Consider the following 24,823-nt stretch of genomic DNA (forward strand, 5'->3'; position numbering starts at 1 on the left):
AAAGACTCAAAAGCGGAGCAGGCAGGGAGTGCTAAAAGATGAGTGCATGAAGAAAAGAACAGAAAGAACTAATTTAAAAATTTTATTAAGATGATGTTAAAAAAGTGAACGGTACAGAGTTTAAGCATAGATGGTTCTGGTCATCAGGGAATAACATACAGATTATCGAGGGTGCAAAGTGTGGTTTAAGATCGGGTGGCATACGGAATACATAATCTGTAATATCCCCGATTGGGGGTAAAAGGTTGATGGGTCAAAGTACAGACACTGAGATACGAGGGTATGAAGTTCATAAAGTGGCTATGTTCGGGTGTGGAGCATAATGAGTGGATAGGATGATGTACTAAGACAGAGGGTAAAAAGTTAAATGAATGAAGAAGAAACAACAACAGACAGAAGGATACCAAGGAAAGATCTGTACAAGGACAGAAAGTGCACAATGCAGCCAAAGCCACTTCTATAGATTTAGGTTAGTTTATTAAAGTTCGGAATCTTTTTCTGTCAACAAATAAGATTTAGAGCAGGGGTCGGCAACCTTTCAGCAGTGGTGTGCCGAGTCTTCATGTATACACTCTAATTTAAGGCTTCGCGTACCAGTAATACATTTAAACGTTTTTTAGAAGGTCTCTCTATAAGTCTATAATATATATATATATAACCAAACTACTGTTATATGTAAAGTAAACAAAGTTTTCAAAATCTTTCAGAAGCTTTATTTAAAATTAAATTAAAATGCAGATCTTATTAGTTTAGTGTGATCCTTGCTCTTGCTTTTCCTTGCTGAGTTTTCCAATGTCTGGTGGCACGTATTTGGATACTTTAAGCTGCACACAGGCTTCTGAGTGATCAGTTGCTTATTGGCTGGAACTCCAGGTCGGCAGCTGAGGTGAGTGGAGCTGGAGGCTGGTAGGGCTGAGCAGGGCTGGAGGCCGGGACCCTGTCTGGCAGGGGGCCTGCACTGGAACTCCAACCAGAAACAAGGTGAGTGGGGCTGCGGTGGGGACCCTGGCAAGGAGCCAGCAGCCGGAACCCCAGGGCGGTGGGCCAGCCCACCCAGCTCTGGGGTTTCGGTGGTGGGCTGAGCATATCCACCCGCCCCCGCTCTAGGGTTTCAGCCGTTAGCTCCTGCCAGCCGGGATCTCAGCCTGCTGCCAGTCTGGGGTTCCTTCCCCCAGGCCAGCAGCGGGTGCCGAGTGGGACTACTGGCAGGACCCCGGCTAGCAAGGGGCCAGCAGCAGGAACCCCAGAGCGGTGGTGGGCTGAGTGGCTCAGCCCGCCCCACGTGCCATAGGTTGCCAACCCCTAATTTAGAGGCCTAATCTTTTTTTACTTTGAATTTTGAATTCTTGTGTATTTCACACACATTAACTTTAGTGAATTATATAAAAGTCCAGAGGCATGAATATAGAGAATAAGCCCTCCACAATTCCTATTTTAGTTGGGTGCATTAAAATTATAAATTTAGAAAGTTACAAAGTAATGAATAAAAATGTCAAGTTTTTATTCATAAACCCTCTTCTCGTGAGCTATTGCCTAGGTACTTATATATTCATACTATGCCCATCACTTCGTCCTCCAAAATCTCATTTTGGCCCTCAACTTTTAGAAGCAGCGTCAAGCTCATATGGCTGCATTAGAAGTGAACTCTGAACATGGGGTCAGAGTTCATTAATTCCTGGATTTGAGGAAGAGTGATAATAGTGCTACACAATGATGATGTGAAATCCTGCCGTAATCGGAGATATCTGACAGCAGCAATCAATGCCCAAATTTTAATGATTTGCCAAATTAAAGGAGGCATGGGATAAAAAAACACAAGTACATTTAAAATTTGATGTATTCTTACCTCTGGCTGCTTTTACATTAAATCTTAATCTTCTCAATGATTCTTCTGTATCAAAATTGCACTTAACCAATTCATACAATGCCTGGAAAGGTGAAAAACTACACATTTAATATGCATGACTCCATATACTACTGAATTTGTGTATTGCTACAATGGTGCAATTATCAATTACTTATTCTGAACAGTCTAATTTCTCTAAAAATCCAGTAGAACAAACTGTTTTTAAAACAGCAATATAAGTATACAGAAGACTTACAGATAACTTTTAGGTTATTCACCTCCTGGATAGCGTATGTATAACACACACTTTTCCCTTCTTCATTTCTTGTTCTAAAATATTGTATTGCAGCGTTATGTACTGTAAAAATAGTTTCCTTTCTTTACCCTAATTTATAGGACACATTTTTACAACTGATCTCTAAGGGTACGTCCAGACTACCCGCCAAATCGGCGGGTAGCGATCGATTTTGTGGAGATCGATATATCGCGTCTCATCTAGACGCGATATAGCGATCCCCGAACGCGCTCCCGTCGACTCCGGAACTCCACCGGAGCGAGTGGCGGTAGCGGAGTCGACGGGGGAGCCGCGGACGTCGATCCCGAGCGGTGAGGACGGGAGGTAAGTCGGGATAAGATACTTCGACTTCAGCTACGGTATTCCCGTAGCTGAAGTTGCGTATCTTACTGCGACACTGCCCCCCAGTGTGGATCAGGCCTAAGATGCAGAAGTGAGACAACAGGTATAGCCTATGCCCACTCTGTGGCGAGACTCAGAAATGAAATTCTGATATCCCAATAAACGTGCACATATGGTTAGTTACACAAAGAGTAACCAACCTGGGCTGGCAATTTTGTTTTTACCATACATCCTAAAGCTTAGGAAATCTGCAGGACTGGTGATCTTGTGCTTTAAGGAATTTATGCACATTTCTTCACAGGTCCAGACCCCCTCTCCAAAAGATGCATATTAACAAGATTTACATTGTTCTGACATCAGAATTGGACACGTGCACACATCAAAGGGCTCATCAATGCACACATTTGTCAAGTCCATGTTCTTTTGTTCGGGGCAAGAGCAGAATTTGGTTTTATTTAGTAAAGTGCTATAAATTACAACAGGAAGATAGAGACCAGAACTTAGGTTATTGCAGATAAAAAATGTTTCTTAATGCACTTAATTTTAAAACTGAATACGCATTGTGTTATTGATTTGGGTTCTTAAACATTTGCTTTTGTTGGGGACAAGAGGGGTGGAAGCAATTCAGTTCCTCTGATGGGGGGGGGGGGAAGGATAAGATAAAAAAGAAGCAACCCCAAATCAGATTTTGAGGTATGGGTGCAGCAAATGCAATAGTTACAATACAAATTATAACACACTATGGTCACTACAAATGCGAATATGTACCTGTTCATTGTCTTTAATATGTGATCCTTCAGGAATTGCCTCTAGTCCTTTCTCATCTCCTGTTCTCCTGGAGGCTTCATTGAGGAATTCAATCACTTTATCTTCTGTTAAATAATCAGGATTCCACAGCAGCTGGTCATCATTTTCATACACTAAATTAAGAAAAACAAACATAAGTGTAGCCTATTCTATAAGACTCCAACTTCTACTCAACCTCAAAGAATTGCTAGTTTAAAACACAAGAACATTCAAAATTACGAACATGACTAAATACATTGTGCATCTAATCAGATCGGTTTCAGAGGGCTTGTCTACACTTAAAACACTGTAGTGCTTCAATGAAGATGCTACCTACACTGACAGGAGGGCTTCTCGCATCCGCATAGGTAATCCATGTCCCAAGAAAGATGGTAGCTAAGTCAACAGGAGAATTCTCTGGTCAACTCAGCACTGTCTACACTGGGGGTTAAGTCAGTTTAACCGCATCATTCAGGGGTATGGATTTTTTACATCCCTGCGCGATGCAGTTATACCAACCTAATTTCCTACTGTAGCCCAGGCCCTAGAATCATCCCTATATTCTACAAATAGCCTACATGTTCTTCAGAACAACTTAGTTCTGCCCACATATTAACAACGTGCCCTCTTAACAGTAACGCAATGCCGCTTAGCCTCTCTTGGCAGTGGATGTGGCTTGGGGTAAAATATGGAAATCTTTCAGTTCCCAGAGTGACTCCTCCATTTCCAAATCAAATAGCTCTGGATATCATCGTCCACCTCTGCTTGCCCATCAAGGGGATGATCTGAAGATTTTAGCAAGAAAAAAAAATCTCTTCATCATAGATAAAATTCACTTTTCTGTCATGTCAGAAACAAACAGCTCTGAGCATATTCTTCACAACTTGGAGGTCCTCAGCAATGATACACTGGGAGCCCTTTTTGCCTTTTCTGTCAGTTAGTCTAACAATGAAGTCTCAAAATCAAGTAGCCATATTATCTTAGCCAGCTCAGTAATTTGCTGTGCACATCTGAAGAGTAGCATTTTCTTCCCCAAGGGTTTAGGAGCTTTTACACTTTTGTCCTTGGCAGCGGACCGATAACGACGAGTCTTCTTCGAGAGGAGTAAAGAAGTTCAGCGTGTAGATGAGAAGCATAGTTGGGAAAGTAACAAATACTTTCCTGATGTCTTGTATTTTCTAAATGGACAACCTACCCTAAATTCTCAATTACTGAGGGACAATTTTCACTCATTGCTATATTTGCTTCCCACAACCAACTCTCTGTATAACTTTTCATGAGTGATGTACCCGAATACTTGGATGCTAATATCTAAATTGTATTCTTTAATTTATTCACCTAAATTTGGGTTATTACCAATTATGCACTACATGTATTTTATTACTTTAAAAACAAACTTGTATTTGTGGATAATCTAAGCACTAAGCACCAGATGTACAGAGACACTTTTCTTAACCTGCGTATTATATAATTTAATGTTAGCTTTAATAACATTTTTAAATCTACTAAAGTTCCCTCAGAGACCTGGGTCAGATATTTCACTGAATAAATTTTCCTAGTGCCAAGGGATCCGACACCAACATACTCCGCTCTTCCATTGTCCAGGCACCCAAGGGTGAAACATGAAACAAACATCAGATACCAAAACACGACTGGAGCTACATTGATCATGGTGTTAACTAAACTCACCAACCTCATGTATTCATTACTTATTTTTCCTGGGCTCTGCTCAGCTCAGGGCAAAAGTGCTTGCCTTATGAGACACAGATGCAGAGTCCCTAGGTATAAACTCTTTCAATTAACAACACAGGAGTCAATAAAATTGGATTGGGATATCCACAGAGAACGTGATGTACGTCTGTGTGTGTGTGTGGGGGGAGAAGAGATGAGGCCTGCATAATCACTTCAAGGAGCTGGAACTTGTAGACTCAGTTTCAGTGGGAACAGTTAATAAAGGCCCCACAAAAAGATCATTTATAAATATCCATCTCCCTGAGAGAAAATAGGTAGCTAGTGTGTTCATCCTCCACAGACACTGTGCAGTTACGGGAGGGACCTGGCTTAAAGGTAGCAGACTTGGCCTGTATTTCCAAACAGAGAGGGGACCCAAGAACTAAAAGGTATAAAAAACTGCCAATACGTAAGCTGCAGCGCTTATGTACCAAGGCATATGCATCACTTAGACTGGAAATCCATATAGGAAGAATTCAAACAATAAATTATACCAAACTGCATTTGTTATGAAATCTTCATGGAAACAGAGTAAGTCATTAAGCTACTATGTTCAGCCAAGTGCTAAATTTCCTAGATGGTCACAATAATGTAATTCTACCCAAAATTACAAATGTTTATATTAGCAGTACATTATAAGTTATACTTTAAGAACAAGATCTCATCAGCTGAGAGCCAAAGGGTATGATTGCACATTGTCAGTCTCATTTATTTTCCCATTGTAAATGTCAACACTAGTCCAATTTGAGGCCCATGAATAAAGGTTTCATCATGACACACATTTTCAGTTCTCAAACCAGTGATTGGATGCAAGGCCATGAAAAGCTGGTTTTTGTAGGCTTCTGCAGTGAAAAAAAAGCTATATCGTTTTATTATAGGAGGCCACAAGTCATTTTCAGTACAGTAAACTAATAAGAATGGATGAATCAGCAGCAAATTACAAGTATACCTTGTTGAATTTCAGAGAAATACAGAGTTCAAGCTCTATGTTAAGATACCTACCAGATAAAGAAAGGAGCACCAAAAGTAGTTTCTCCACAGCTAGTAGCACATACTTCATCTTTTAGTGCATTAATATTTAAAATAGATTTACTCCTTCCAGTGACATTTTTTAATAGCAAAAGCAACAACCACACCATTATAGCTAGAGATGCATTATGGCTTCCATTTTAAACCCAGATTCATTTATCTGGAACTTTCAACCTATCTAGCTGTAATTTTTTGGACTTGATCTCTGCCTGATTTTTAATTTTTTTTTAATTCAAGCAAAGAAAGATCTGCCATTTCAATTAATAGCATTTAATTTTTTCTAAGATGCCTTGACTGAAATCCACCCTCAAACTTTAGTACAGAAATTCGAACAAATCATTTCAGAAACGCTGACAGCATCAAAGCTCACCTCTCTCATTCTCCTTGTATTTGCATATGCCAGCTGGAATTTCAGCTTGAAACATAGAACCCACCATGATTTCCTGTTTTAAAAACAAAAACAAACAAACAAATATATATATAATGCATTTGACAGTCTTATTTGTTTTCTATAGAATGAAAGAGTGACAATATCCTTTTAAGCACTAAAAAGTCCTGCCACCAATAACCTACAAAATATGTGACAAAAACTAATAGGAATTAAAAAAAAACAATATGGAAATTTACTTTTTGTCTATGAGGCTTTCAGAAGGTATTAAAAGAAACATACATTAACACTAAAGCTGTTCATTTTTTAATTGTTGGGAAGATCAGGAGAGGAAGCAGATAATTTATAAAACTCAAAGTTATCATGAGTTAAAACAAACTTCAATCCTTTTCCTCTATTTTGGGAATTAAAACCCTTCACACTGTGCAGAAAATGTATTATGGCTATTACTTTATGTGGCATAATTGGCAGAGGAAAAAGAAAAGTAAATATGCATTCTTTTACATCTACTTATTGAGATTAAAAACAATTACATGTACTTCATATAATGCTTAGGTTGTATTAAAGCACCCCATCTATAATGATAATTAGAACAAAGATAGCAATTATTTCAGTGTGATTTCTCACTTAAATCACAGAATTTATTTCACTAAATGAAGTTACATTCTCCTGATTGGTCAGATGGAGACTGATGGATATAGAGCTGCTCTGTGATAATGTATGAATACTGTATGTGACATGGTTATCGGGATTTCACAGTATGAATATGTTGGTTTAGTTTAATAGCAGGCTGCTGGAAAATACAAGCAGGAAGTGAAACAATAGTGTAGTAAGAGGAGGCCCTGAGATATAAACCTTGGTATCAGAGGCCTGGTATGAGGCCTAAGGCCTGAACTAAAGTAATGGTCAAGACTTTGCTAACATAAAGCAAAGTTAAGCTGTGAGCCGGAGCAGGCCCTGCTCACAGAAGCTGGCAAGAAAAGGGCTGATGCTGCAAAAAGAGACATACCTAAAAAGGTACTGGACACCAGATATCAGAACATTTGCATACTTGTACACTCCACACAGATAACAAGGAACAGGCTGATCCATCCCAATGACAGGGCCAAAAGGGTAATATGATGGATAGAGTTGTTTTGTTTGAACCAACATGTAAAAGGTGAGAGGCGGCACCTTACTAAGTAGAGGGGTTGCACCTCAATACGTCAGGAGTGATGTGTAACTCGTGTGTACCTCTATAAGAACGCACCTCTGAGTGGATGTCTTGGTCCAGCCCAGAGGGCAGTGGAAAGTCCCGCCACTGACTGAGATGAGTCCATTGTCAGGGAGCACATATGTACTAGCTAGCAGCACCTTAGCAGCATCTTGGACTTCTATGCCAGGGAAAGCTGGAGACTGTTTCTCTTCAACAATAAATCTGGCCCGACGTGCCTTCGTACCTTACTAGAGGCTGTGGTCATTGGGGGGTCTCTCGGGGTCTGCTGTGCCAATTATCTGCGCAGAGCCGGAGCAGCACACAGAGGGAACACACGCATGCAGCCAACTGATATCAACATTGAACAGAGCACAGCACCACACCGGGAGCGTCTGACGACAAATAGCTCAAGATACACTACTCAGTAAACGTTTCAGCATGGTTAAAACACAAGGCCTGAGCTATAACTGAAGATCCTACCTTCAGGTTACAGCCTAAGTTACAGAGACACAGCTAGGGGCCAACAGATCAAAGAGACTACAATACAGTGTTCAGAGATCAGGGAAGTTGTTGCCAAGAAGCTGTTTGGACTGACACCCCTCTCCACCCCCCACGGGACGTCCGAAGAGGTAGGCCTCCCTGGGTCACCACACCGATGGTAGATCTTTAAGTAAGAAACATGCATGTAGACTGTTTTAAAATCCTTCTTCTCCTCGTGTTATGCTTTATTCCTACTGCTAAGATTAAACAACACTTCGGTTTGAGAAGACTGATCACTGGTAAAAAGGAACCAAACTCTGCAAAAGAACTGCAAGTGTCAAACCCAGTCAGACATACTGGGCTAAGCACAGCCTGGACTCCAGGCAAGGAAGTCAGAATGGGGGAAATCTAAAAAACAGAGGCTACTCCTATGCAAAGCAGTCCTTGTCCCTGAAGGGAGTGAAAATAACCATGAATTTCAGAAAATAGACCGTGAAGAGAAAGCGAAGTTTAAAAGGCTTAACTTGGCAGTATTTGTATTTTACCTGCAAAAGTATTATGAAATGATTTATTGAAAACAAGCTAAAGATGACAAGCTGGTGGTTTTAGTTAAATCAGATGATCTTTTCCACCTTCTGGATAAACTGAAAATTAGCAAAAAAGGAGCCTGTGTACAGGAATTAATTCCAGTGAACTCTTATTTCCTGTCTCCTTCTGCTGATAGGATGCAATGCTCACTTATGCTTGGAATAACCAACAGTAAACTACATTTAATAAAGATATATCCTTAACAGCAAGTCCTCAAATGTTTACCTTTTTCCAGTCTTCTGAAGGAATATAATCTTCATCTTCCTCAGATTCTTCTTCTATTTCACTGTCTAAAGAAATTTTTCAGACATTATTTACATGGGAAGTACTACCATAAATCCTGTTCAGGCCAACATTATATGCCAGTAAAGTATGCCTTGAGACAGACTGCTCAACGCCACTGCTGGCTGTGACATCACAACCACCTTTCTGTGAATGAACATACAGCTGGGATCTCACCAAGGAGCAAAACAGGAGACTACCACAACTTGGTCTGTTTTCCAGTTGAAAGGCATCCTATTGTGCCTTAGAAGAAAAAAAAACAACAAACCAACCAGCTAATGTGCTTACCCAGAGTGGTTAAATATCCTGTTAATTGGAAAAACAGCAAACAGGAAGAAGGTTGTACGTTTTTAAGATGCAAGTAAGTAAACAGTCTATCCATTTTTGGGCCTCACCATAAGACTTAATTCCCCTTCATCCAACTCTACCTGTATAGGCAGACAACATTCCAATTGATCAGGTACAGTTTTCTGCAGGCATGCCAGTGTCTTCAATGATTACACTGAACACCAGGTTCTCCTTACTATCAACATAACTGGCAGGCTTCTAGGCTAGTCACCCTCATTTCATTTCAGATCCTGCATCCATCACTGTCTTTTCTCATCCTTACAGCAACACTGGCACCACTGCCAGCCTCTGTTGAACTGTTTGTACACTAGAGCACAACATGTGGGTCACTCCAAATCCAGCTGTTAGGCAATGACATTTAAAATTGCTGGACTTCACAGCACTGAGAAAGCATATTCCTTAATACCTGTGACATTCGGTACTTGCATTTGCTATAGTGAATTTAACATTTAGGGGATGTGTGTCTCTAAGGAATGTTAGATAACAGTCTGTATTATGAACTATCATTTGCATGGTGTTGAAAGTTGCCACAGTAATGTCAGCACGTGAGGATCAGGTAGTAGAAAGACAGACCCTTTTATTAAACGCAAATCAGCGCTCTGTTAAACATTGGCAGAGGAACCAAAAGCTAACCTAGGACATCTGTGTTAGATAAACATTAAAAGCAGAATGTTACTCAGATTGTAAGCTCTTTGGGACAAGGGCTGCCTTTTTCTGCTGTGTTTATTGTGTGCCTAGCACAAGTCCTGGTTCCTGACGGGCTCCTAGGTGCTACCGCAATCCAAATAATAAACTTGAAAATGACATTTCTAATGACATAACTAGTGATGCAGATGTGAAGAATTTTAAATGTTAATTTCCTTTATTTTAAAGCACTGGGTATATGGAGCTATAAGCAACCTTTAACTATAAGGTGATAATGTTTGTTGTAAACTCCAAATACCAGGAATGATACATTTTACCTTTCTCTGGTATAAACGGCTACTCCACACAGTGAAATATTTGCTTGTCCAAATGACTTGGCTGGTAATACCAGATGCTACTCATTAGGAGAATGCAGGTTTGAGACCCAGATAAGTGATATTACAACAGCAGTGAGGGCTAAAGGGAGGGTTACATAACATTAGATCAGCAGTTCTAAGTGGCTGCAAGAGTGAATTTTAAGCACAGCTGAGAAACAGACACATGAACGAAGAGTGGAAGTATGGAGCAGGGAAATGGCAGCATTGAAAATGACATTGGCAAGATAAATATTTTAAAAGCAAATTTCCTTCTCTGTATTGCTATCCCCACCGCAGTTTATTAAAACCTGAAATAATTTTTTAAATCTATTTTAGTTTGATTATTTTTATTCATTTTTCCATTACTGAGATTAGACAAAAAAATAAGCTGTTTTACTTTTGTTTCTTGTCAATTTCATTTTCTAGTTCTCACTCACTAACACACGGGTCTCAAAGTTTTTCATGGAGTAGACCACAACTTAACGGATACTGTCTTGTGGACCAGCACCTCTCCCATTTATAATTTAGTCTGCATGTAGCAACTACAGCAATTGCTTACTTGGAATATTTATATAAGAAAACAAACTATGTTATGGTCTTTTTAGGGTGAATTAGCTATTGAAAATAAGGAGGTGAGCCAGCACCCTGCAGCCAGCCAACTCTTCTTGGACCATCAGCAGTGCTCCACAGACTACAGCTGGGGAAATGCTACAGTTGAGCAATACAGCAATGCAAGGTTACAAACACAGCAGGGAATATTCACACTGATCCTTCAAGCTGGTCCACATGGGAAGACCACTGAAGTCACTGGGGCTCCAAGGGGATGGTAAGGGAGCTCTGCAGAGGTGTAGAGGCATGCCCAGGTGGACCTATTTGCAGGACTGGGGACTACATTTCCACTGAAATGTTAAGAAGTTATTGAAAGCATTTCCATTGGCCTTAGGTTTTGCTTTTCTTTTTAAATTGTGCACCAGATTTAATTCTACACTTTTCCTTTAATAAAACAAATATACAAAGTCCATGACTTGTAAAAAAAAAGAGAGGCTTTATCATATGCTAAGGAGAGTGGACAACAAAAAAAAACCTATGTCTAAGTGAATTGATAATAAAGAACAGCAGTGAGAGAAGAAAAGAAATCTGATGAACACTTATAAGCTGTAAGACTTAGATATTTTTTAGTAACTCAATATTTCATTAATTCCAGATCTTAATAAAGTTATGACAATTTAGATGATGGTGCATAGTACTAAACAGCACATACTTGCATCAAAATATTTACATCGACGTGGGTGAATTATCTCCTGTGGATCTTGAGAAGCAACAGATGGTGCTGGGTCATCATTGGAGGATTGTGTCTCATCCTCCTGACCTGATGAATCCTTTATGGTCTCCTCCTTAAATACAATAAAGCAAACAGGAGACCATTTACACCTTCTGCATTAGAAATAATCATCTCTCTTTTTTGATAACATTTTATTTATATTTCCAGAAATTTCAAACAAAAGAGGCTGTTGGACACATAATAAAGTATAGGTTGTAGTGTTGCAAATGACAGGTACTGGCTGTGGACAGCCACAAAGATTGTTTAGATGCATTACACAGCATTGATATAGATTCTGACAAAATATTTTAAGCAGGTCAGGTTTAACATTAAGTCTTAGATGAGCTAACCAGAATTAATCACTGTATCTAGTTTTTCCAGCATGGAAATTTAGGGTTAAAGTTTTATACCATGAGCAACAATAAGTACTGTCACACTTATGTGAAGTATCCTATACCTAAACAGGCTTTGAGCAGGGATGGGGATATGTTGGATTTCCATTACTGAGTATTTCTATGTTTCGCTAGGAGCAATTCTGGGTGTACAGACCTAACTTTTTGTTAAGCTGTTTGTAAGGATATGCAACTTGTGGATCTTTGAACCAAAGGATAGGTCAATTTCACAATCTTATTCATGTGAAACACTAGCTTTTCACAACATTCTCATACTGGGCACTCAAAGTGTGTCAGTGAACCTACAGATAAACACTGAATGGTACAAATTGCCTTCACCTTTAAGTAGTGAGGTTTTTTTTATGTTTGATGGAGTAAGTTATATGCAATAAGCTAAAAAAATTGAAATTATAAAGGCATAGAGTTCTTTACAGCTCTATTGCTCTTAAAATATACCCCTATCTTTAAAATCATTCCCCCAGAATTTTGGATGTTCTTTTACTATCAGGATTAGGAAACACTGGATAATCATTTCTAATCACATGGAAGGCTACAGCTACATTACAAGCTAGGGATGAGATTCCCAGCTCGCATACACATACAGAGAGCTGGCATGAGTAAAAAATAGTGCCACAGCCACAGCAGCACAGCTCAGCATGCCAAGTATAAACCTGCTTGAACCTCATGTGGGCACGTACTTGGCACAGCTAAGATGTGCTGTTGCCCATGCTACTGCAGATATGCTGCTATTTATACTTGCGCTAAGTATGTGTATGTGAGCTGGGAATCACACCCCTACCTTGTAATGCATATGTAGCCAAAAAGAAAGTTACTCTTCAAGGTGTGAGGTGTCATACAAACCTTCAATAATTAGATTTCACCTCTCAAGAAAAACATACCAGCATGCTCCAATTCTAACATCACTGAGTTAAGTAAAAAATGGTAAAAAGATCAAATATTAAAAGAACAGATGCTGTACAGAAATGAAACCATCATAGTGGGAGATATTAGAATTAAAGAAAGTTACATGAGAAGGGTTAAAAAAATGAGTTAGTGGATTGATTTATGCATTTGGTGAAGATCACTAATGCAACTTGCTCAAACTTATTTGTTGCAACATCTCAGACACATTATGCACATCCTGTATGCTTTTAGTGATAAAGCAGAATATTAGCTGCAAGTTTAATAAATAAACAGGAAATCAAAAAGAGTCCAAATGCAATACAGCCAAATCAATGGTTCCATAGGAACTTTTTATTTTGTAATTTACTGTCATTTCTTTTAAATTTCCACCCTCTACGTTGCATTAGGTACACCTCTCCCCCTCTTTGTTTTCTACGGCTTTGTTTGTTTCCTTAAGTACAATATCTGTACCTTAAAAATTTCTTCTCTCAGAGTTATTCAATGTGCACAGACTTTGCAATTTTTACCGGGGAGCTTTTAAATCACAAGAACAAACTTTCATGCTTTAAAGAGCTGCTCATGTACTCAATGCATTTCATCCAAAGGCTCCAAACCTGTAAACTGATACATGTGGGCAAGAGCCCCATTGATACAAGGCATGGAAGTGTCAACGGAATATTGACAAGTGGACAGAAGGTCCAGTCACACACACGAGCTTGCGGAGTTGTGGCTCTATTCAGCATGAAACTTACAAATGGTCAGAACTTTGATAGGTTTTAACAAAAAATTGAGGTTGACGTAAGGCACTGATGCTCCTTAAGAAGCAAGCAAATGCCATGTTTTGGCCATTTTTGCTATAGCCCTATTTTTAGAAGTATAGTTAGAATTTTACAACATAATTTAATCTTTTAACTAAAAATTGCTGCTAGGATTTCACTCATATGTTGAGCAGAGACCGAACATGTAAGAGTTTGTGTTAAAGAGCACTATTCTTTGCTCATCCAAACACCCAAGTAAGGCAAGCGGCCTACTGTAGTGTGTCCTAGCGTGTATCAGGACCTGCTCAAGATATTTTGCCGCCCCAAGCAAAAACACACACACCACACTGCAAATGCCAGAATGCCGCCCCTGAAATTGTGCTACCCCAAGTATGGGCTTGGTTTGCTGGTGCCTAGAGCCGGTCCTGGTGTGTATAAACTTTTATTTGCTTTATCTTACATGGGATTTACATTACAGGATCTCAAAAACAGCTGTGTCCTTAGCATGTCCTTAGGTCTGGACAAAAGTAAAGGCAACCTTTTAATTAGAGAACTGACAATTTGTGCAAGAACTAATTTCTTGCTGTGGTACGGGCGCTAACCTTTCTAACTTGTGAATATATGTGAACATGTAGATGTTTAAGCAGTAGCACTATGTAAATCTATATTAAAAAGAATACAATTAGATACCAACTCAAATTCTAAGCAGGTGACAGATCAGAGTGTAACCCTTCATTCTTAAAGGTATCAGCATTAAATTACTCTACCCGCTAGGGGAATCATGAGTTGCTGATCACCACTGTATTAAAGTAGATAAGTTAGCCAGAAGGGGGAGCAAATAGAGTACATCATTCAATTAACGATACTTTGAAGGAGTGTAATCATAGGCTATGGGGAAAAAAAGATCGATATAATAACGTCAGCCACTGAATAACGAGCTGAAGAAGTAGATATTATTATACAACTTACCCTCCCGTCACGACGCGCGGGATCGATCCCCGCTCTCCTCTCACCGACGCCACGCCGCCACCGCCGGAGGAGTCGAGGATAGAAGCGTCGAGGGATCGTGGATATCGTATATAGAGCCAGATGATGATATATATCGATAAAAAAAAAATCGCTACCACGCCCATCACGCGCGGTAGTGTAGACGTAGCCATAGTTCAAAAGCTGAGAAAAACTATGCCTCCTCGACTGTATGGGGTTAGTATGTGTAAGGTTAGAGTCAGAGTTGATGGCCAGAAGGGACCACCAGATCGACTAGTTTGACCTGTTGTGTATCACAGGACACCAACACCTCATCCACATACTAAATCCAAGAGCTGAAATTAGACCAAAGCAATCAACAGGAGACCAAAGATTCATCATGTATTTCATTGACCTCCTGATATGACTGATTGTGTTGATCTGATCAACTGTAGATCTCATTTCATTTTGTTAATATCTTGATTAATCAATTCAACCTCAACTGTAGCCTTAATCATTGTATTGTTCCATCCTGTTTGTTTAGGAAAATTGTATTAATTTAGCCAGTGATATGTTGATTTAAATTATATTTGCTTTCACATGATCTTAATAGAATCCATAAATCATACCAAGTTGGTTTCTTTTTCAAAACAGCAACAAGGCTAAATAACCTCAAAGGCACAGGTGATCGTGGCCATAATTTATATTTCACTACCCCGTACACCTATCGTGCAACCTTGTGAGTCACTTAATCTACGTCTTAGTTTCCATATCTGTAAAATGGGTAAGATAGACCTCAGTTGTGAGTACTATAATAAACAGTACATTATTCATATTAAGGACAATATTTCCTTTTCCAATGCATACTAAGCTTCCTAACATCCCTTGATCCTTTCAGTATTAACCATACAAAAGATTTTATATTACAACTGTAATACTGTAAGATTATATGCTTTAAAAGGCTACCAACAATGGCCAAGTTATAATTATGTCATGACACTACAGAACAAATCAAAACCAGAATAATTACAACTATAGTTAAAGGCAGGGTATGGAGAACTGCAAGCAGAAAAATGCCTTCTAAAATAAAAGATGCTTGTTTATCTTAAGAATTCATAGGACTGCATTTTAAAGAGGCCATGATTATAATGGTATATTCTCACAAAATATTTGAGCAATTATATTTATTTTTAACTATTTATTATACAGGAACAATCACTGTCAGTCTTTAATGTCAGTCAAAAGTCATTTAAAACGGATAATTTAAAAAGTTCAGGCAATCTGAAACCATCATGGGATGACTATTTCAGTACCACCCCTCATCAATAAAATAATTACTGAATTATCACATCCATAGTGATAGGCTCAAGTATATAAAATACATTGTTTTCAGAAGAGTCAGACACTATGCTTTAAAGCCAGGGGCGGCTCCAGGCCCCAGCATGCCAAGTGTGAGGTCCACCGAAGCTGCGGGACCAGCGGACCCTCCGCAGGCAAGCTGCCGAAGGCAGCCTGCCTGCTGTGCTTGGGGCGGCAAAATCCCTAGAGTCGCCCCTGTTTAAAGCAGACTATGATCTTGTTGTATATAACTCTACAATATATGCAATTTATAATTTGTCTCTATAGCATCCAGAATTGATGCTATAAAGACGAAATACACCAAGTCTTTATGGGATTCAGTAGATGTTTAGAGCTCACTCCTGAACAAGTGAGCAAAGTTCAAGTAAAGGTGCCTTTCATAGGAGAATAGAAATTGCTAGACTGGGTCAGACCGCTGGTCCATCTAGACGAGTTTATGCTGGATCTGACAGGGACTAGGTATTAGATGAAGCGGCAAGAACCTTGGCAGACAACAGTTATGGTTCAACATGTGTAAAAGGGCCAAAGCTCATTAGTAGTTGATCCTTAACCAACTATAACTGGATATAAAGCAAGAGGGATGAGGGGAATAACACCTAATTCAGCCCTCTGATAAAACCAACTCAGGTTTGGGCCATGTGGACCTCTTACACACAGATCCATTGGCTGTACCATTTGTTGCTTCTTCTACACTTCTATTTGGAGACCTTTTGAAATCAATTCTGCAGTGTTTAAGAGTGCAGTAATCATAATAGATTTGTCTCCCAACATAGTGCAAACTACTTCTGTTTCAGCTTCTCTACCAGATGACTGGAGATAGTTAATGCAGCACCTGTTTTTAAAAAAAAGGCTCCTGAGGCAATCTTGGCAATTTCAGGCTGGTAAGCCTAACTTCAATACCAGGCAAATTGTTAAAAAAATAAAAACATAACATTAGAATACAGAGAACTAGAGATTGAACATGATTTGTTGGTGAGATTCATTTAAAGGGAAATCATGCCTCACCAATCTACTAAGATTGCTCAACTAATAGACATGTGGATAAGGGAGATATGTACTTGGACTTTCAGAAAGCCATTGAAGCCTCACCAAATGCAAAACCAAAAGCAAAGTAAAAAGTTAAGTGAAGTGAGAAGATCCTCTCTCTCATCAAAGAGAAAGAAGAGAGAAAAGAAAAAAAAAGTAAATAAAAAATCAATTTTTTCAGAGAGAGAAGAGTATATAGGGATCTCTCGGATCTGTCCTGGGACCAATGATTTTCAACATTTTCTTAAATGATCTAGAAAAAGGGGTAAACAGTGAGGTGGCAAAATTTCCAGACAATACAAAATTACTCAAGATAGTTAAGCTGAAAACAGACTGTGAAGAGTTACAAAGGGATCTCACAAAACTGAGTGACTGGGCAACAAAATGTCAGATAAATTCAAAATGTTGATAAATGAAAATAATGCAAATTGGAAAACAATCTGAACTATACATACAAAATCATGGAGTCTAAAAATTAGCTGTCACCACTCAACGATCTTGGACTCATTGTGGATAGCTCTCTGAAAACATCCGCTCAATGTGCAGCGGCTGTCAAAAAAGCTAACATTAGGAACCATTAGGAAAAGAACAGATAATAAAACAGAAAATATCAAAATGCCACTATATAAATCCATGCTATGCTCATACTCTGAATACTATATGCAGTTCTGGTCACCTCATCTCAAAAAAGATATATTAGAATTGAAACAGGTACAGAGAAGGGCAACAAAAATGATTAAGAGCATGGAACAGCTTCAGTAGGAGAAAAGATAAAAACGACTGGGGCTTTTCAACTTGGAAAAGAGATGACTAGAGGGGATATAATAAAGATCTATAAAATTGTGACTAGTATGAAGAAAGTGTTATTTACTCATTCACATAATACAAGAACTAGGGATCACCCAATTAAATTCATAGGCAGTAGGCTTAAAACACACAAAAGGAAGTACTACTTCTCACAATGCACAGTCAACCTGTGAAACTCATTGTCAAGGGATGTTGTGAAGGCCAAAACTATAATGGAGTTCAGAAAAGAACTAGATAAGTTCATGGAGGATAGGTCCATCAATGGCTATTAGCCAAGATGGTCAGGGATGCAACTCCATGCTCTGGGTGCCCCTAGCCTCTGCCTGCCAGAAGCTGGGAGTGGATGATAGAGGATGGATTGACTCAATGATTGCTTGAGAGATAGCTCAGTGGTTTGAGCATTGGCCTGCTAAACCCAGGGTTATGCGTTCAATCCTTGAGGGGGCCATTTAGGGATCTAGGGCAAAAATCTGTGTGGAGACTGGTCCTGCTTTGAGCAGAGGGTTGGACTAGATGACCACCTGAGGTCCCTTCCAACTCTAATAATATTCTATGATCTGCATTCCTTCTGAAGCACCTGGCATTGGCCACTGTCAGAAGACAGGATACTGGCGTAGATGGACCACTGGTCTGACCCAGGGTGGCTGTATTTATGTTCTGCTGTGGTTTGGCATCTTGTATCTCCATGAACGGCTTTTATGAGCTATTAGTGACTAAACTAGAAGGAGCATGCAAACTAGTTCAGAATTTCAGGACATAGTACTAGACAACTAAATGGGAATTTTTTTCCAATTAATACAGTCACTTACTTTGTTTTCTCCACTACACCCACTGTTGTCATCATTATCAACATCTTCATCATCTTCTGCTTCCTCTTCCTCCTCTTCCTCCTCATCTTCGTCATCTTCATCTTCTGGGAGTGGGACTGTACCATCATAGCCATAAAGGCTAAGTAGTTCATTAATTGGCATTTCACCTTCCTGAATAACATCCACCAAGCAAAGTTTTGACTTCCACAAAGACATTTCACATTACACAGACCTTCTCCACATTTTACACATAACCTAGCATGGGTAAATATTTGAGGAATGCATGTGTTAAGGCTATCTGAGCTAACATGAAAATGTGGTCATTGGGAAAAAACTGGAAAGCTTACAAATCTGGGGAAAATTACTAGCAGTATAGGAATTTAAACCTGATTTTGCATACATATTCCCATGCACAATACTGACTAGCAGGTCACTGTTCACACAGATACCACTCAGCTCTTCATCACGGGCAAGAAGTAAATACTACTGAGCACAGTGTTGCACTACTTTTCAAAATAAAACTACTAAAAATTGTCTACAAATGTGCACAGTTAAAAGTAACCCTTTAAAATACACCGCCACCTCGATATAACACAACCCGATATAACTCAAATTTGGATATAATGTGGTAAAGCAGTGCTCCCGGGGGAGCGAGGGGGGGAAGGGGCTGCGCACTCGGTGGATCAAAGCAAGTTCAATATAACACGGTTTCACCTATAACACAGTAAGATTTTTTTGGCTCCCAAGGACAGCGTTATATCGAGGTAGGTGTATTTGTCCATTTTTAGGTCTTTTAAATATAAAGAGGTTCTATTCTGAAAGATGACTACATATGGCTCCTAATTTTTTTTTTAAATCATCAACAGTTGTGTCGATACACAAAGAAGCAAGGAATCCAGCTGACAATCCCTTAGCACTGTAGTGCTCCCAAAAGCAAAAAAAGTAAAAATGTATTTTATCATGAAGCCAGTAGACAGGACACAAGCAGCAGATCAGTTGAGTAAGGTGGCAAATTTTTTTACATATTCTTCTTTTGAAGAACTCTGTATCGCTTGAAAGCTTGTCTCTCTCACCAACAGTAGTCCAGTGAAAGCTATTACCTCACCCACCTTGTCTCTCTTTACTTAGGTGGATTCTCTCAGCTTGCCGTACCCCATTACACTCCAAAAAGCTTTGGGTTCTAGCAACTGTTTGTGACAAGGTGGGGGTCAGTTGGTATCAAATTATGATCTCTCTGTTATCCTATTTGTAGAAATATAAGCACTGTAACTGCACAAGTCTGAACTTTCCCCAGGACAGTTACTGTATCCCCGAGAGCTTCCCTGCCCAGGAAAGATGTATGGCACCTTGAAGGGACTATAACTGATATCCATCAAGACTGTAATCTAGGGCCATCACTTCATTTCTCAGCTACTGGCCCAGCCCCATGAAACAATGTGGTTTTTTTTCCCTACACAGGGGCCTACAAAAGGTGCTTAGTGTGGCCGTGTGCACTCGACTTTATACAATCTGTTTTACAAAACCGGTTTATGTAAAATCAGAATAATCCCGTAGTGTAGACATACCCTGGGAGGGAGAAAAGAAACACAACTGTTAGATCTGGAGCTTCTTATTGTGAGCACATGGCACAGAGTCTGAGGCCCTATTTAAGACCATGGAGAGTATACTCTCCATAGGGGCCAATCACCACCACATGTCAACTTCAAGAGAGACTGCCCAGCCTGAGATGCTGACAAACCATGGACTCAAATAGGAGTCAGCTCAGACTAGGGGATGGTATGTCTCTGGACTGTGTTATTTTTAAGGATCTATAACTCTTGAATGCTTTAAAAGTAAAGTCACTATGGTTCAGCAATTCCTTTGCTAAACTTGTGTTTTTTTCTTTCCTACTACATTGTCTCTGAAGGGGTTAAACTAGTAAGCCCGGAGGGCCCACAACCTAAGTGGAACTCATGGAACATGTGACCTGGGAGGTCTGACACTGGTTTCGGGATATACAGGAGCTGGATGGTGGCATTCCACATCTCAAGGAAGGGTGTCAGACAAGAGATCTGAGCCTGGGAAGAGTGTTCCAGAGCTAGAACCAGTGACTAAATTCTGCCCAGACCTAGTTGGCTTGGGTCCAAGAAGGATCCATTCACAACAGGCTGATAACTGTACAGTGGAATACAGGGCCAATTTATAACACCCTTCCTCTACAGAGGGATAGCACATGGCTCTCTTTAGATCTAAACAGAGCACTGTCTTGCTCAGCAGAGAGCCAAAACATGGAAACCCACCATAGTTTCCAACTCCTGCCAAGGAACAAACTCTGGTCCTGACCTTTGAGCACTGCCATGGCATCACAAGGTAGTACACAATTATACCACCAAGTTGATCCTTTAAAAAGTTATATAAAACATAAGGAAGGAAAGCAATTGTATTGAAAGCTCTCTACATACTTGAGGAATCCTATTTCCCAGAATTCACCCTTTCTAGACTAAGTGTCTCGAAATTTGTAATAAACTGATTTACTTAACTTCATTTTCATCTTTAATATCAAACCTGCAATTACAAATGTAAGTGACAATTCGTTATTGTTACTAAAGATTAAACAGGCTAAACAGCTTTTTAAAGTTGAACAGGTGGTGATTTACTATAGTTGAAGAAAATTGTACTTTAGATATAAATGTGAAGATAGTTACATGTGCTCAAAGCCTTTCAACCAATGAAATCACAGACTACATTTAAACTAGTTTAGAATTCATTATGCACGTCCTTAAACCATGAAGTATTGTTCCTGACTGAATAACCAGTTGCAACTGAAGTCAAAATTCTGCCAAGTTCATATCCCCTAAGAGCCCACTTAAAGTAGTATTTAAATGACAGCAAGAGCCTAAGATAAAAATAAATCTTAGACCGCAATTATTTTCAGTACACATTTTAAGATGTATGCATAGTCATCATTAACTGGCGTTCTAATCTCAGCTCTGCTGACAATTCATTATGTGGTCTTGGGCAAATTGCTTAATCCTTGTCTCAGTTTCCCCACCTACAGAATGGGGCGAATATTACTTACTTCATCACAAGAGTGGAATGAGAATGAATGTTTGTACAAAGAATTTAAAATGTAAAATTTAAAAAAAAAGTTATGGGATGAAGGAGTTTATTTACTGAAACTAACGTACTATCAAATGAACAGGGAATAATCAATTTATGTAAAACAAATATTTACCTAGAGCACTTCATTTACGATAGGTCTAAAATATGACATCTACACCAATAGGTATAAACAAAAAAACTATACCTCAACAAGCATTGCAGTCTATTATATATATATATATATATATCAGCTTCTTTGCTACAGATTTTTTAATTGCAAAGTACCTCAACAGGTCACCATTCTTTGGATTTATTTGTTTGCCAATGTATTTGTGATCAAAATCCAACAAAATGCAACCATCTTGCATAAAATGGTATTTTTCTTTTATAACCGATAAGTGCCATTTACCCTTGTAAGATCCTCTATTTCAGAACTGAAGTTTGTTTCTCCTTCCATCATTTCCTCCTCTTCTAATGTCCGTTCATCATCAAAATCATGAACCAGCATATCAGCTGATGGGTCAAATTCATGGTCATCAGATGTTGCTGAACCTCCTAGTATAAAAAATTTGAAAAGAATTTGATCAATCACATCATGGGTTTAAGGAGTTAGCTTGGTATTAGGGATGTCAAGCGATTACAAAAATTAATCATGATTAATCACACTGTTAAACAATAATAGAATACCATTTATTTAATTTTTTGATTTTTCTACATTTTCAATTGCACTACAGTACTTGCATGAGGTGAATTGAAAAATACTATTTATTTTATCATTTTTACAGTGCAAATACACCTCTACCCTGATATAATGCGACCCGATAAAACACAAATTTGGACATAATGTGGTAAAGCAGCGCTCCGGCGAGGAAGGAGGGCGGCGTGCTCCGGCAGATCAAAGCAAGTTCAATATAACGCAGTTTCACCTATAACGCAGTAAGATTTTTTGGCTCCCGAGGACAGCATTATATCAGGGTAGAGGTGTATTTATAAAAAATATATAAAGTGAGCACTGTACACTTGGTATTCTGTGTTGTAATTGAAATCAATATATTTGGAAATGTAGAAAAACATCCACAAATATTTATTAAATTTCAATTGGTATTCTATTATTTAACAGTGCAATTAAAACTGTGATTAATCGCAATTAATTTTTTAAAATTGCGATTAATTTTTGAGTTAATTGCGTGAGTTAACTGATTAATCAACAGCTCTACTTGGCATTAATAAATATTTCAACAATAACCAAACTAAAAACTAAAATAAAATCTAGACATTGAAACTGAAGATGTTTGCAAAGTCTGAAGTTTTAAAGAATTCAACTGTCCTATTTATTCAAAGGAGAGGTTCATACTCTGTTTAGATCGTCAAAAGCTATAGAAAGAATCAGAGGTGAGGGTTTGACTTCAGTTTTCAAAGTACTGCACAGCTGCACACCAACTGCTGCTACACGCAACCCTCAGCTTAATCGCTATACAACTGATAATTTAGGGGTTGGTGTCTTCAAAGGCTCAGATATTCAACAGCCTGCACCAGGAGTTCTACACTGGGTAAATTACTAGAAATATTGACCATGATGTACATGAAGGGAATTTTCTTGGCTTCTTGGAAGGTACCACTCTTAAAACTGAAAGGGCATGAATGTAGTATTGTTATTCATAATTATAGATTAGAAGGAAGTTTTAAGACTTTGCACACTAGGCATTCAGGCAATTTCTACCTAATTTTTGTTTTTCCCCCCTTTTGCATGATTCTTTGTAAAAAAAAGTCTAGATAAAGTAACTATTAGCAGTAATGAGTGAAAAAATAAATGAAAGGCAGACTGCTAACAGACTGAGCACAATGCTGAAACCCGCAAACTATTGATTTATAATCCCAGCACTTCTAACTACTTGCCTTGGGCAAGTAACTTCATCTGTGTTTCAGTTTCCAAATCTGTAAAAAGTGATAATACGTAGCTCACAATGGTGTTATGAGGATTAATGTTTATAAATCCATTTTAAAATATAAATGCATCAACTATCATCATTAAATGAGTTTTAGCAATATTTAAGTTTTCAAATATGTTGTAGTCCAGGGATATTAACAGTGAAATTTAGCATCTACTTTGCAATGGGAAGCTTAGTAAATGTCTTCAGGTTATGAAGTCACTGCAGGTGACAATGTCCATCACAGAAAGACAATTAAGAGATTTCCAAGAAAAAAAACAACTGTTTAAAACATGAATTTAAATGTTAAAGGAATGGAAAAAATTCACTTATTTTAATAAACATTTCCAACTTTTTATAGTACCTAACACTTCAAGGTAGTCATGTATGCTGCTATACAATTACATGATATACTGAATTTTGTTTGGTATTTTCACTACATGAAAGAACACTACTGAACAACGATGCTCTGTAAAATCTTAAAAATTTGATTGCTTTTGTTGATGCAGTAGCTTCCAATGCCAAAACCTGATCTTTTGTAGGACTTGCACCAGAGCAGAGTCTGGCTTTCATTTGAAAAACTCTCACCATAATTTGCAGAAAAACATCTATTTGATTAACAGATAATTTCATAACCAAAAGCAGCATATTCAGTACCTAAAGTAACAAAAATATCCACAGACACTAATTCTAAAAGAAACTCCAGTTTCTCACGGAACACCAGTATACGTAGGTGTGATTTTTTGCTGAAACAGCTATACTGGTACAGCCCCTAGCGTGGATATAGTTACAGAAGTATAAAAGGCCTTATACTGATATAACTGAATCTACACTAGGGGTTTGTACTGCTTTTATTACTAAAGCATACTTAAGTGGTATAACTATTCAAGACAAGGCAGTCCAACAAAAGTGAAGCTGATAATGTTGGAAGACTTGCATTTAAACTACTAGGATGTTAATCCTGACAAGGGCAATCATCTTGGACAAAGCGTTATAAAATTAACTCTGGTTACTGTAGTAGCAAGGTGTGAAAAAGCAAGCACTCAGTATTTATTACAACACTGCACATTAAAAAGCCCAGCAGAAATGAGTTAATCATATCAGAACATCAGACACCAACCAGTTTTTAAAAGATATGATGGAAATTCCTGTTTTTCAGTAA

The 24,823-nt window shown here is 38.6% G+C and overlaps 1 protein-coding gene across 9 annotated transcripts in view; it reads right to left on the reverse strand.

Moving 5' to 3' along the window:
* Positions 1–24,823, reverse strand: part of MIER1 (MIER1 transcriptional regulator) — a 58,293-nt gene that overhangs the window by 5,661 nt on the left and 27,809 nt on the right. For 3 of the 9 annotated variants that reach the window (XM_039484665.1, XM_039484663.1, XM_039484666.1), the window contains exons 3-10: positions 23,630–23,668; positions 22,143–22,288; positions 18,653–18,823; positions 11,573–11,705; positions 8,906–8,970; positions 6,400–6,472; positions 3,252–3,403; positions 1,847–1,928 (exon numbers count right to left, since the gene is read on the reverse strand). In XM_039484665.1, coding sequence (XP_039340599.1) covers positions 1,847–1,928; positions 3,252–3,403; positions 6,400–6,472; positions 8,906–8,970; positions 11,573–11,705; positions 18,653–18,823; positions 22,143–22,288; positions 23,630–23,648 — 841 coding nt within the window. In that variant the 5' untranslated portion in view covers positions 23,649–23,668. Of the gene's footprint in view, positions 1–1,846; positions 1,929–3,251; positions 3,404–6,399; positions 6,473–8,905; positions 8,971–11,572; positions 11,706–18,652; positions 18,824–19,757; positions 21,124–21,170; positions 21,192–22,142; positions 22,289–23,629; positions 23,669–24,823 lie in introns of those variants that run through there. The other 6 variants (XM_039484667.1, XM_039484664.1, XM_039484668.1 and 3 more) reach the window with 4 other exon arrangements.

This window comes from Mauremys reevesii, linkage group 8, assembly GCF_016161935.1.
Source record: "Mauremys reevesii isolate NIE-2019 linkage group 8, ASM1616193v1, whole genome shotgun sequence".
Classification (NCBI taxonomy): Eukaryota; Metazoa; Chordata; order Testudines; family Geoemydidae; genus Mauremys; species Mauremys reevesii.